We start from the raw sequence: 13,274 nt of genomic DNA, 5'->3' as shown, positions 1-13,274 counted from the left end.
GAACATTTTGATAGTCGAACGGTTTCTGTAGCTTAAAAAAGGGAAAAGACCTCTCAAAATGATGTATGAGAGAGAGACACAGAAAACAGAGAGAGAGAGAGATAGACTGAGTGAATGAGTGTGAGAGAGTGAGAAAAAGACAGGCAGACAGACAATTAGATGGACTGAGTGAGTGTGAGAGAGAGACAGACACTAAAACTGCCTTTGTGCCACAAAGCCACAGTGAAAAAACAGCATCTTCTACAATGTTTATAATGATGATATTGTAAACACTGCTATATATTTGTAAACACTGCTATGTATTTGTAAACACATTTAGTGAAGCTTAAACCATATGCTATGTGCAGTAATCATAATATGTCTCTAAGTGTAAGTCACAGAGTGAGGCTGCAGTGATTCTCACCCACGCAGAGGCCCATCGTTAACTGACCAATAACAGAAACCAGGTACTCCCGGTCTTGCCACTGCTTGGTACAAAATAACAGTTTCAACAAAGAAGCAGTTAAGCGACCTTGGCCTCAGAACGCACTCTCAAACACACACACACACACACACACACTGATCTGACTCATCGCTGGAGCGGCTATCCGGGTGCCGGTAGGGACGGACGTCCTGTGCACCAATGAGGCTCTCAGAAAGTTTAAACCAAGAGCCGCCTCCAACAATAGTCAACCAATCACAAAAATGCCCTTAAGGACTATATAGTTTTGTGCCCCCCCCTTGGGGAGCGCCTTTTTCTTTGCTGTCACAGATAGTTTTGATTTAGGTCCGAGCTCGTATCGATCTGCTGCGTCAGAATACTCCTGTTATGAATAAACACTTTGTTTGATTTTAAGTCTATTGAGTCCAGTCTTGTCTGTGTCCTCTTTCACTAACAATAACAATCGTTGAAATACTTAACAGCATTCCAACAATAAAGAGAAACAGGATAAGAATACTTGGAATGCTTAAAAGCATTCCAACAATTAAGCCCGCAGGATTACAGTCAGTTTGTGCCACAAAGCCACAGTGAATTAATTGTTTGGAGCTGGTTGACATGAATTTGTGATAAGAATTATTTGATGAAAGACATATAATAATATGATAAAACATTATAGTAAGTCAGGCAGTGATTTTAATGTATTTATAATGACTAGATGAACTGAGTCAGTACAGTACTGTAGTCTACCTGATCCATTAGCCAGTGTGTATCATTACAGTAAAAAACAGCATCTTCTACAATGTTTATAATGATGATATTGTAAACACTGCTATATATTTGTAAACACTGCTATGTATTCGTAAACACATTTAGTGAAGCTTAAACCATATGCTATGTGCAGTAATCATAATATGTCTCTAAGTGTAAGTCACAGAGTGAGGCTGCAGTGATTCTCACCCACGCAGAGGCCCATCGTTAACTGACCAATAACAGAAACCAGGTACTCCCGGTCTTGCCACTGCTTGGTACAAAATAACAGTTTCAACAAAGAAGCAGTTAAGCGACCTTGGCCTCAGAACGCACTCTCAAACACACACACACACACACACACTGATCTGACTCATCGCTGGAGCGGCTATCCGGGTGCCGGTAGGGATGGACGTCCTGTGCACCAATGAGGCTCTCAGAAGGTTTAAACCAAGAGCCGCCTCCAACAATAGTCAACCAATCACAAAAATGCCCTTAAGGACTATATAGTTTTGTGCCCCCCGTTGGGGAGCGCCTTTTTCTTTGCTGTCACAGATAGTTTTGATTTAGGTCCGAGCTCGTATCGATCTGCTGCGTCAGAATACTCCTGTTAAGAATAAATACTTTGTTTGATTTTAAGTCTATTGAGTTCAGTCTTGTCTGTGTCCTCTTTCACTAACAAATTTGGAAGCAGAGGTCGATGGTTTTGTAAATTTCGTGAGTAGATTAGTGAAACGACAACAGACTCCGGACTTCAGCCGAATCTCCAGACCGGAGGAGGCGCTGCCCAGCCCACCGTCGAGCCATTCTTCTCACCTTACGGACCTGATCAAACAGCGCTGTACTCAATAAAAGGTAAGCAGGTGAGGAGAAGCGCAACAAACTTTTGAAGGATTTGAAAGTTGAAGAATTATTTGAAGTATTTGAAAATATTCTCCATAGAAACCCATTCAAAAAAAAAGTTGCAAAAAGCTTAATAATTCCAAAAGTTTAAAGATTAGAAATATGAAAATTCATATCACTCCTCTCCTGAAAGAGCTGAACATTTTAACCTTTTGGACCCTAAGCCTTTTTTAGGCCTTTTCTCGAAAATTGTAACCCATACAAAAGAGACTACAATTCTGTAACTAGAATTTTATCTATTTTAAAAATGTTTAAATATTGTGTATATGTTACTGGTTAATAGTAGCTGAACACAGCAAACAGGGAAAATTCCCAAGTTCATCTGAAGAAAAAGCACTACTAAATTAATTGCAATAACATTGCTGAAAATAGATATTTTAAAAAAATTGCAAAAAGCTTAATAATTCAAAAAGTTTAAAGATTACAAATTGCTGAAAATACAGAAATGGGAGACTACCTGTCTGAAAGATGTTGTAGCCTGAAAGCATTTAAACTGCACTGCTGAAAACCCTTCTAGTTGAAATGTTTAACTATGGTGTCTGTAGCTGAAAGTATGAGAAAGAAGAAGGCTTTGAAAGTTGAAGAAGTTTAAGCGGATTTGAAGATTTTCTCCATAGATATCCAATTAAAAAAAGGTTGCAAAAAGCTGAATAATTCAAAGTTTAAAGCTTACAAATATGAAAAGTTATATCACTCCTCTCCTGAAAGAGCTGAACATTTTAATATTTGAATGGTTTCTGTGGCTTAAAAAATGTCAGCAGTAGCGATATTTGTTTTAGTAGTAGTAGAAGTTGTAGTTGTAGTAGAAGTATAAGTCGTAGAAGTATTAGTAGCATTAGAATAAGTGTGTGTGTGGGGGGTCCTCTAAAAGTATCCAAGACCTGAATGACTGAATGAGAGACACAGAGAGACAGAGAGAGAGAAGTGTATGTGCGCGTGTGTCTGTGAGTCTGTGTTTATCAACATTGCTGATTACCTTAATCACGAACACCTGTGTGCCAGCAGCCTGTTCATGGAGAACAGACAGGCAGACAGACAGTTAGATGGACTGAGTGAATGTGAGAGAGAGACAGACAGCCAGACAGACAGTTAGATGGACTGAGTGAGTGGGAGAGAGAGACAGACAGACAGACAGACAGTTAGATGGACTGAGTGAGTGTGAGAGAGAGACAGACAGGCAGATGGACAGTTAGATGGACTGAGTGAGTGTGAGAGAGAGACAGACAGGCAGATGGACTGAGTGAGTGGGAGAAAGAGACAGACAGGCAGGCAGACAGACAGTTAAATGGACTGAGTGAGTGTGAGAGAGAGACAGGCAGACAGACAGTTAGATGGACTGAGTGAGTGGGAGAGAGAGACAGACAGACAGTTAGATGGACTGAGTGAGTGGGAGAGAGAGACAGACAGGCAGGCAGATAGGAGGTCTAACAATCCCTCCATGTCAGACAGACAGAGAGAGAGTGAGACACAGACAGACGGAGGGAGAGAGTGACAGACTGAGAGAGATAACCAGACAGAGAGAGACAGACAGACACTCTGATCTCTCTGGCAATCATTCTCATTTGGAGATTGTCCTATGTTTTAACATTTACAGCTAAAGTAACTATTGTCCTGCTCTGCCAGGTCTTTCCTCGTCTCGCCCACTTGTGTCATGGTGTGTGTACATCTCACTGGAATCAGGAAACTTGTCAGAATACCCATATTTGATTGGCTGAGCAGCATCACGCATATCTCCAAGTCATGTGTGCGTGTGTGTCTCAGAACAGCGATTTTCAACAAAACTACCTGTCGAACATATGCCCCTTATACCAAAACCATGAGACTAATCAATAAAATATGGATACCGTGAGAAAGATAAGACTCTGCCGAACGCAATGATGTGTTTTTTATGTTTGTGGTGTTAAAATTGTGAGCTCCAGTGCAATATACAAAACTGGTACCGTCTGCTTTCTTTGAGAAATGAGTGGTCAGATTTAACATTGAGCTCTATGGAGCAGAACGTTGTTTTTTCCTCTCAATTAAGTGACTTTCTGTAAATGTGTAATGCTTGACAGCATTCCAACAAATAGTTGAACCAGAAGACGGTAAAGACGAATAAAGAGCATTTCTGGGAAGACAGTTATAATTGGAAGGTGTGAATGATTAGAAGAAAAAAACTCTTCCAACTGCCCACAATACGACATTATGAAGCATGCCTCAGATGAAATGACTGAAACGGCCCGTACAGTAACTCATCGTTGAAAAAACCATTATGAGGGGAAAGTAACTCTGCAGAAGTCATTTTTCAAGTGAGGTTTTCCAGGATAACAAACCTGAAGTTCTCATGCGAACAAATGGCCAAGCCATCAAAGCCCTGAGTGCATCATAAAGGGACCATTATCGAATACACTGTAAAAACCTCGGATTCTGGTAATAAAATAATAAGATAAATATATTGTTACAGATGATATTTAAGGTGTTATATACGCTCATGTTTAACACGTATACGCCTGTGAATAATTATTTCTTTAAACAGACTTTGGATGTTTTTAGTGTACATGTCTTCACTTTTCACTTTACCGTAATGTTCAAATTTCACTTAAAGCTGGAATGGTGTTCAGAATTAAAAAGGGGAGTGGTGCTGTAAAATAGGAATAAAATAATAGAGAACGCTGACAGCACCAGAATGTGACTTGTGTGGAAATTAACACTGACTACATGTACATGCCCAGTACATGGTGACTCTGACTTTTACCCCACAACAAAAGCAGGAACTGTTGCTGCAACTAAAGCTAAGATTTATGACATAATTGGGTGGGCCAATAAGGGGGAATGGGTACAACACATCCAAAAATAGATGCCAAACTCTGAAATTATAAATGAAATGAGGGTGTTTCTCTGGATGCAGAGTGTGTGTGTGTGAGCTGGAGGGAGGGTGGGTGTGTATATGTTCTGTATGTGTGAAGTAGGTGCAGTGTGAAAAGGATGAAAAACGGACAGGAATACTGTTCTGTGTTGAGAGTGCAATTTAGCATGAATCAAAAGCAGCTTTCCTGGCTCCTGTTCCCTTCACTGCTGTCTGCCAGGAAATGGGATTTTTTTTTTGCAGGTAAAGTCTTTGCAGAATGGAATCAAATGAGGTATTTCTTTCCCTACCGAATGTTAAAGTGTTCGAAGTTTGAGGCAGACTCGCTGGAAACAGAAGAAAGCTGAGTTTTGGAGACAGCAGGGGGGTCTGCCATATATTTGCCCCAAACCCCTTCTGGACCTCTTGCTGAATTGAATCATGACTGCTTGTAAAATACTGAGCCCTCTATTAAGTAATTTACCACCAACTGGTCTACAGTCTAGCCTGAAGTGATTCTACTAATCATCACTGCTCACAGAAATAATTTATGGGTTTTATTCATGAGGAGAAATGCAAGTTATTCCATCCAGTAAAACAGTGTAAGTAGGTGCAGTAACCACATAAATGACTCCGGATTTTTGAATGGACTGTATTCATTTTAGTCAGCTCACAAACAATTTTAACTATGAATCCCTAAAAAAAGCAAAGACACAGTGTATCTATAGATGTTACACTGGAAATGTTGCAGTACTACATTACAAGTAAACATTACAATAATCTAAATAATGAAGAGTGGGAATATTCAGCAATATATAAATTCACAAGTTTAAAAAACCGTAAAGATGTTAAATGGAAAAAACAAGACTTTTTGAGCTACATGCTAGCATCATTATTCACAATAGCAATGCTAACATGTTGATGTTTAGCAGGTTTAATGTTAACAATGTTCAACATCATAGTTTAGTGCGTTACAATGCTAACATTTTCTTGTTGGCACTAAACACAAAATACAGTTGAGGCTGATGGAAATGCCATTAGTTTTTTAGTTTTGTATTTGATCATAAACCAAAGAATTATAAATATTGACCTGATGATGACAGGAGTGCTTAGGGCTCACAAAAGGTATTATAAATCATCCAGAGAGGGACATCAAATGTTACGGTAATCCATGCAATAGTTGTTGAGACATTTCACTCCAAACCACAAATGTCAACCTCATAGTGACGCTCGGTGAAAGTCTCCTACAAAGTTCACCAAAGTATTCTGATACATCGTCTCGGAACCAGAGATATCTGTACCAATTGTATCATTTTCATGGATAAGTGAAATCGTTGACCTGCGGATGGCGCTACAAGAAAAGTCAGAAGATCGTAAAATTCATCAGGATCCAACCTCCAGTGACCACGCATTTTGCTAAAAGTTAAAGTCAACCTGGTAGCACCAAAAAATAAGAAGGGGTTTGCCAAAGTCAGTTGAGTTCATCCTCTGGGGATCATGAATGTCTGTACACAATGTGAAAGTGATCCATCAAATGATTCTTGATATATTTCAGTCTTGACCAAAGAGGGGGACCAGACCAGCACTGCTTACCCTAGAGCCACACCACAAACATGGCTAAACAAATGGTGTTGAGTAAAATAAAGAGGACAATGGTAGTTTATACAGAAGCAGAATGTCCTTGCAAAAGTACTTCCTGTATCAGCACAGGCTGTACTATCCTTCTTCAACTGATGGGTCATGAGCCAGAAATGAATCACAGGAACATTTCACTGGTTTGAGAACAATCTGCTGCCAGACCTAAATGAACTTTAACCACAACTGAGGGACTCCCATGTTTATGGTCTTCTTGTTATCGCTCATTTGAGTCCAATTACATTTCACGGAGGGATCATTTTGAACACACCCCAGAACAACATGTTTGTATTGTACCTACCATGAAAGATGTGGAAATGATTTGCCAATTGTGAGATTCAAGATCACAAAGTTTCACAAGTGGAGCAACATATGGGCGTATGTTTAAGATCAAACATTGCAGGCTGTAATTGATGTTGCATTTTTAACCATGGTAGCAGTAGGCTCTAAGGATGGCAACAGTCTGTCGGTTGGTCAAGTACTTTATACTTGAATATTTCAACAACTGCAGGACAGATTGCCATGCAATTTCATACATATATTTATGTTCCCCCCAGGACGAATTGTGATAAATTTAGTGATTACGTCTGTTGCCACCAACATGTCAAAACTTCAAATTTCACCAATACTTGAATTCCCTGTTCAACTGTAAAGCATTACAAAATATATAATTTTAAAAAATCACCCTGTCCTTGCTGCATATACTTCGACACTTGGTCATGTAGTGCTGTCAATCAATGTGCTACTAAAAATACATACAATTTCAGCCACACACGAGCTACCTCTTACACCAGACTACCGACCTGTGATGTGTGTATTTATTACGTTCAGTAAACTCACAAGTGTTGCTGAATGCTCGAGACTGGTTTCATCACCTAAACATACAACATACAGGGAACCTGGGATTGTATATGGCTGTCTCAAAGCAAACTCCTCCACTTTTTTTATTAGCTGGATATGAGCGATGCCTCAGAGCCCACTGTAACCATTCGGTGGTGAGCTGGTTTGCTGAGGCAGAGTGGAGGTGAATTGAATGGTCTGCAGTGAGAATCTGTGGGTTGGGTTTCTCTGAGGTTATGGTCATTCTCCCCTGGGAATGTGGTCAGGCCTGGCTGTTTACTTTGGAGTAACTCTGCCCCTCCCCTTATACACTCTGCTTGGTAACCCATGATTACCTCCATTGGCGCACACCTGTCATTTTTTTACCTCTTTATGATTAAATAATTAGTGGACTTTATTGAGTCCAAATTATTTTAAATTGATTAAAAATGTACTTGTGTAAAGTATACTCTTTGTTGTGGGGCGTTTTGGATGTTGCATGGGTGCCACCTTCTTGTCACAGCAGGTGTGTGTGTGTGTGTGAAGGTCTGGGGGGAGGGAGAGAGGGAGGGTGTTAGGACTGGACGTAATGGGTAGGGGCTAAGGTAGTACCTTCTTCTTTACCCAAAGAGGAGTTTGACTTTCTCACTGTGCCTTTCTGAGACAGACTCACACAGTGCTGGACTGTAAAAAAAAACAACTCTCAGCTCTGCTCTCCGGCTCCGGGCCACCAGAGAAGATGCTTCATCATTACTCTTCATGAGAATACTGCAACACTGGGTGGAGTGGCAGCTCCGCAGCTGATGGGCTGCTGCTGCTGCTGCTCTTTCCATCTTTATCTCTCTTTCAATTGGGACGCTGGGGAGAAATAAATAGCTCAACCCACCCTGTTGGGAGGCAAATGAATGGAGCTGAGTGAAGGGGGATTTCCCCAGGCTGCCTGCACACCGATCTGGACACACGTTTTGAACTGGCCAGATTGTATTTGGAAGAATAATTTTTCTTCTTACTTTGTAAATCAATTTTTGCAACAAGCTCATCTCTTAATAGCTGGCAGACTGACCTTTTTGTGGATTTCACTGTAAATATGTAAGTCTAAGTTTCTCTTTTACTTTAATGAACTATTTGTTGGCACAAGTAATGCTGCCTTGGACATCTCACGTACTCAGGAACTGTGTCATTTTCCAGCTGCCTACACTGCTTCTGACAATCTATGGATAGTAGACAGTTCATAAAACAAAGTTTCACTTTATTCCTTGAAGTCACTGATGTACTATTTCTTGTGTTCTTCAGATCCTGGGCTTTAGGATGTGCTCTATAGTCATGCTTCATCAGTGGAGTCTGGCTGTGTTCTTGCTGTGTTCCTCAGTGAATCTTGATGGGAGACCAGTTGCTGCACTTAGCAGCAGAACGTGAGTTATCCTTTATATCAATTTTGATGACAATAGAAATGTGATAGAAATGTTAGAGGTTTCAAATGGAAGACTAGTTAATAATTAAAATTACTGAAGCAATACTTTTGAAAGATTCCTGTTTGGATTAGAAAATACATCTACAGTTGATTAATTATATTAAATTAAGGTACAGGAGGTTTTCTCTTTTTCAACTCTGGCTTTTTGGGGTCTGGACCTCAGATTAGTGGTGGCTCTAACAAACTTGTTTATGCTGCCACCTACTGTACTGAGGTTTCCTGGTGCCTGACCACATTTCAGCTTCCACGTCTTCTATCACTGCTCCACACAAAAGCTCAACACTGTGGTGTATAATGACATTACAAAAGAATCTATACAGAAAAGAAAATTGTCAGATTTTATTGGTGCTAACTTTGAAATGAGGACTTCTGGTTTAATTGTTTCACGGATGGTTTAAGAGAAATCAGAAAAAAAAAGATTTCTGACAGATTCAGGGAAAAGAGAACTTGGTGCTGCTCTCCTCTCATGCACAATGCAGCTTTAGGATTTATGTATTAGCTGTAATGCAACCTCCCTTGTTAATCTGACTCTCACTCTGTGTCTTCATTTTCATGCAATAAGGAAGAGGTCAGTGAGCCACGCCCAGCTGATGCACGACAAGGGCCGCTCCTTGCAGGAGTTCAAGCGCCGCATGTGGCTGCAGCAGCTGCTGGAAGAGGTGCACACCGCCGATCAGCAAGCTCCACCTGTGCAGAGCAGAACCCAGAGCCAAACGTTCAGTGGGAATGCCCTGCATGAGAAGCCCCCAGGGGCCACAAAGGATCTCCCAGACAGGTTCAGGCTGGACAGAGAGGGCCCTAACCTGCCCCAGGAGACCAACAAGGCTCTGGCCTATAAGGACCAGCCACTTAAAGTGGCCAAGAGGAAAAAAAAGGCGAGGTTAGGCCGACGTAGAGAGAGCGACAAGAAGCGGAGGCGGGCACGGTCTGTCACAACAAAGGAGCCATGAAGGACGCAGTGCCCTGGCTAAGAGACTCCTAACAGCCTTTGAACGGTACTGCACTAAGACACTGACATAGGTTCAGCCAGACTGGGATCTGAGAGACTCTACTCATGGCTGACTCAGTCACTTCATTATACGCCCTGGGTTTGTGCTTGTATGATAATATTTTGCTGTTTATATTTTTGATCACAAAGTTTTTGTGAATTATCTTCATAACATCTTCTTAGGTCCATATTTATTTTGGAACATCTGTAGGCATCTGTAACTTTGATTGGCTTCAAAACAAAGCCACATGTTGGCATCTCTAACCAACCGTGTGCACGAGTAGATCATAGAAGGAAATATTTATTACCTGAATATTATATAACTTCAAAATGGTTTACTTTTGTTTGGCTCTATGTTGACTATCGTGAACTTAGTTATTGTACATAGAAACTGTTCACTGCATACATCTGTTCGAACTGTTCTGCAATAATTTATTTCACTTTGAAAGTGTGTATTTATTTTGTGAATGTATCATGGTGCTGCTGACTAAATTCCATAATGCACTTTAGTTATATCCTGTACATGTTCTTTTGTGGTTGAGTTCTGTTTTGATGTTTCTTTTTGATGCTCCTGCTTTCCTTTCCAAACTTAGATCCCCCATGGACTTGTAACTTATTGGATGCTTCATCAAATCCACTCTCACCATGTCATACTATAGTTTATTTTTATAGAACAAGCCCAAGTCAGGGGCTGTCAGACTCATTTAATGTTCTTCACCATGCACTGAGGGCATACTGTACATGTTTCCAGTTAATCAAACATTAAAAGTGTAGCCATTAGAATATCTTCTATTCATGGCGTCTTTGTTCACAAGCCAGATGTGGCTCAAATGTGCCACTTATGATTTATGACAGGTAGAGAAGTCACTGTGAGGAAATTGTCATTAGTGTTACCGATAACACCAGATTTATTTTCAAGAAAATGTATTTATCTATATGACGATCACCATCAGTAGAGCTCTGCTATATTGCCAAACAGAGGGTTTTGCTTTTCACTTTGACACCAAATCCTCCACCATCATCTTGACGGTTAACTCTCACGTGATAAGTGAAATGTGACTCCTGCTACTCTCTCTGCTGTACGGAGCAGACACTTTTCAGTGCATAATCGTAGCATCTGCCGACATCAGCTTCGTATTTTACAAATGAAAAGTTTTTTTATTTGATTTATTAGCCTAATGTAATCAGTGCATTGGTAACACTGAATACCGCAGCAAGCCAAATGACAGGTAGAGATACAAATATTTAGATTATAGGTTGAGCCTTTTTAGTGATTTTTAAGTCAAGCAAAAATGCTAAACATCACTTAGATTGTGGTTTGTGATAATGTAATACATGTCGTAATAATTTAATACAATAAGATAAACTGTATATAGTTATTAGCCTTGTAACCCTAAAGACAAGTCAGACATTCTTCACTCTCCCATGATTGCTTATGTTTACTTTAAGTGTTGTTTGCATCAGGTGAACAGAACACTTCAGCCCCCTTTGAGACAAACATGTGGTATTTTGGTGATAAACTAAATGCAAGGTTTGTTATCACTTACAGCAATATGCATAAAATGATGTAGTACAACAATAGATTGATTGCAAATCAGATCAATCTGCAACATATTCAACTGCTTATTTTACCTCAAACACCTGGCAATGATATGGAGGAGACTAAGCCTGATGATTATTTTTGATTCATCATTTTATCTTTATAATAATTAAAATGCCTGTCCACCATCATTTCACAGAATGTGACCTCTTCAAATAGCTTGCATTGTCCAGTCCAAAAGCTGAATATATTCAGTAAAAAGTGATTCAAACAACTGAATTGAAAATAGATGATCAAAATAGGTGACAGCTAATTTCCTGTAGAGCAACTATTCGATTAGAGGGCTAATTATTTCCGCTTCATTGTGCATACATGATATACTACAAGGTAATAAAAACAGTATGATTGCAAAGCAGACTAATCTGCAGTATGGTCAGCTACCCATTTTATCCCTAAAATCTTAAATTGATTATGAGGAGACCTGTATGCCTCTTCATGAAGAATAAGTGGCTAAAAATAGAAAAGGGGAAACAGGGGAATGTAATGACTATGGTCCTGAGTTCAATCCCCAGTAAATATCTGTCCTGCTGAAAGGCCTTTGAGAAAACCATTTTGAGGTCCTGGTTTGTGTATTTCATCATGACCTTTAGCATGGCTAAGAGGTCCAGAGAAATAAAGAGCAAGTTCAATATTTAGGTCAACTATGAAAAGACAAAAATCAATATTTCTGTTCACTTTTGGGGTGCGGACAGAGCAACATGAAGCTGTTTTAATGTCCCATTTGAGAACATGTGGCATTTTTAACAGCTGCTGACTGAATGGCACAGACACTGGTAATGGAGGGGTTAGCAGATGCATCAGCATCAACTATATCCTGTGCTAAGAGCAGCAGTATACACCGAAGGCCATTAGCTGACACAGAGTCATAAACGCTGTGGAAAGCCTGATAAAACCGCTGTCAGGAGCCTGAAGCTCACGCCGAAGAAATCAATCAAACAATGGAGAGAGACATTAATATCCCCAGAGAAGGGGAGGAACAGTAATCGTGATCAATGGATTTGTCCCTTTTTCTTTGGAGAGTGATCATTTTTTAAAATATAATTCATACAGTGTGAATGAAATCCCCAAAAAACAAAGAGGCTTTAACAGATCAGGAAAGGTCAGTACAAGATTTACAAACAGAAACTCAGTCTCGGTCAATACGTCTTTTTTTATAGCCCTAAAAAGACTGATATAGTTCAACAAAAGGTTCACTATGTCAAGCGTAGTTGTTACTAAGGTAACTAAAAGACACACATACTCTAATAACAATAACACAACTGGCATGCATAGTATTTCACTGTTTCCTGAGCAGCTGGTCTGAGGTCGTTTCTCTTTAAACCAAGTCAACCAGAATCAATTTGACGCAAGTGATGTTTGCCTTCCTTCCCTCCACATTCACCTATCACACTTAGTAATGAGTCCTGAGAGGCTGCCACCTCTCCTTCTGTCAGTCCAGTTTACCAGGATGGACACCAGTGAAACAGACGTTTACGTTATGAGGATAGCTCACTCACAAACATGAACCTGAAGATACCACTGGAACGACGATGGTGAGTGCGTCCAAATGATGGAGAACTGTATCATATGGCACTGTTTTAGTACGACACACGTTTGTTCTAGATATTTACACAAGAGTAGCTGCCAAAATGTTAATTAAATAAAGATTTGTATCTTAGCAGACTACCATATTGCTGTTGCTAGGTAAAAACCATGTACCTTTTATTTTGGTGATATTGCATCATGTGTGTTTTGGTGACAGTATGATACATACAGTATATTTCTTTATAACTTTAGCCAAGCTAAACTCATTCACTCATAACACAAATAGAGCTACAATCAATTATTATTTTTATGATATTTTGTTAATGAAACGATTGTTTTGAC

General features: G+C 39.8%; 1 protein-coding gene across 1 annotated transcript; it reads left to right on the top strand.

The window, feature by feature from the left end:
• Window positions 1–8,330: 8,330 nt before the first annotated feature.
• On the top strand, window positions 8,331–10,035 carry pthlhb (parathyroid hormone-like hormone b). Its single transcript, XM_079163357.1, has 3 exons — window positions 8,331–8,438; window positions 8,643–8,761; window positions 9,383–10,035. Exons 2-3 carry the CDS (start codon window positions 8,658–8,660, stop codon window positions 9,768–9,770), a joined length of 492 nt encoding a protein of 163 aa, XP_079019483.1. The 5' UTR covers window positions 8,331–8,438; window positions 8,643–8,657; the 3' UTR covers window positions 9,771–10,035.
• The last annotated feature ends 3,239 nt before the right edge of the window (window positions 10,036–13,274 follow it).

This window comes from Pholis gunnellus (genome assembly GCF_910591455.1).
Source record: "Pholis gunnellus genome assembly, chromosome: 7".
NCBI lineage: Eukaryota > Metazoa > Chordata > Actinopteri > Perciformes > Pholidae > Pholis > Pholis gunnellus.
The sequence above is the reverse complement of the archived record's forward strand: the minus strand, read 5'-3'. Positions and strand labels throughout refer to the sequence as shown.

What these genes read in the sequence shown, in the direction of transcription:
- pthlhb (XM_079163357.1), top strand. Translation starts at nt 8,658, where the DNA reads ATGTGCTCTATAGTCATGCTTCATCAGTGGAGTCTGGCTGTGTTCTTG. An exon ending in GCTGCACTTAGCAGCAGAAC is followed by an intron (nt 8,762 to 9,382) that starts GTGAGTTATCCT and finishes TCATGCAATAAG; the next exon opens with GAAGAGGTCAGTGAGCCACG.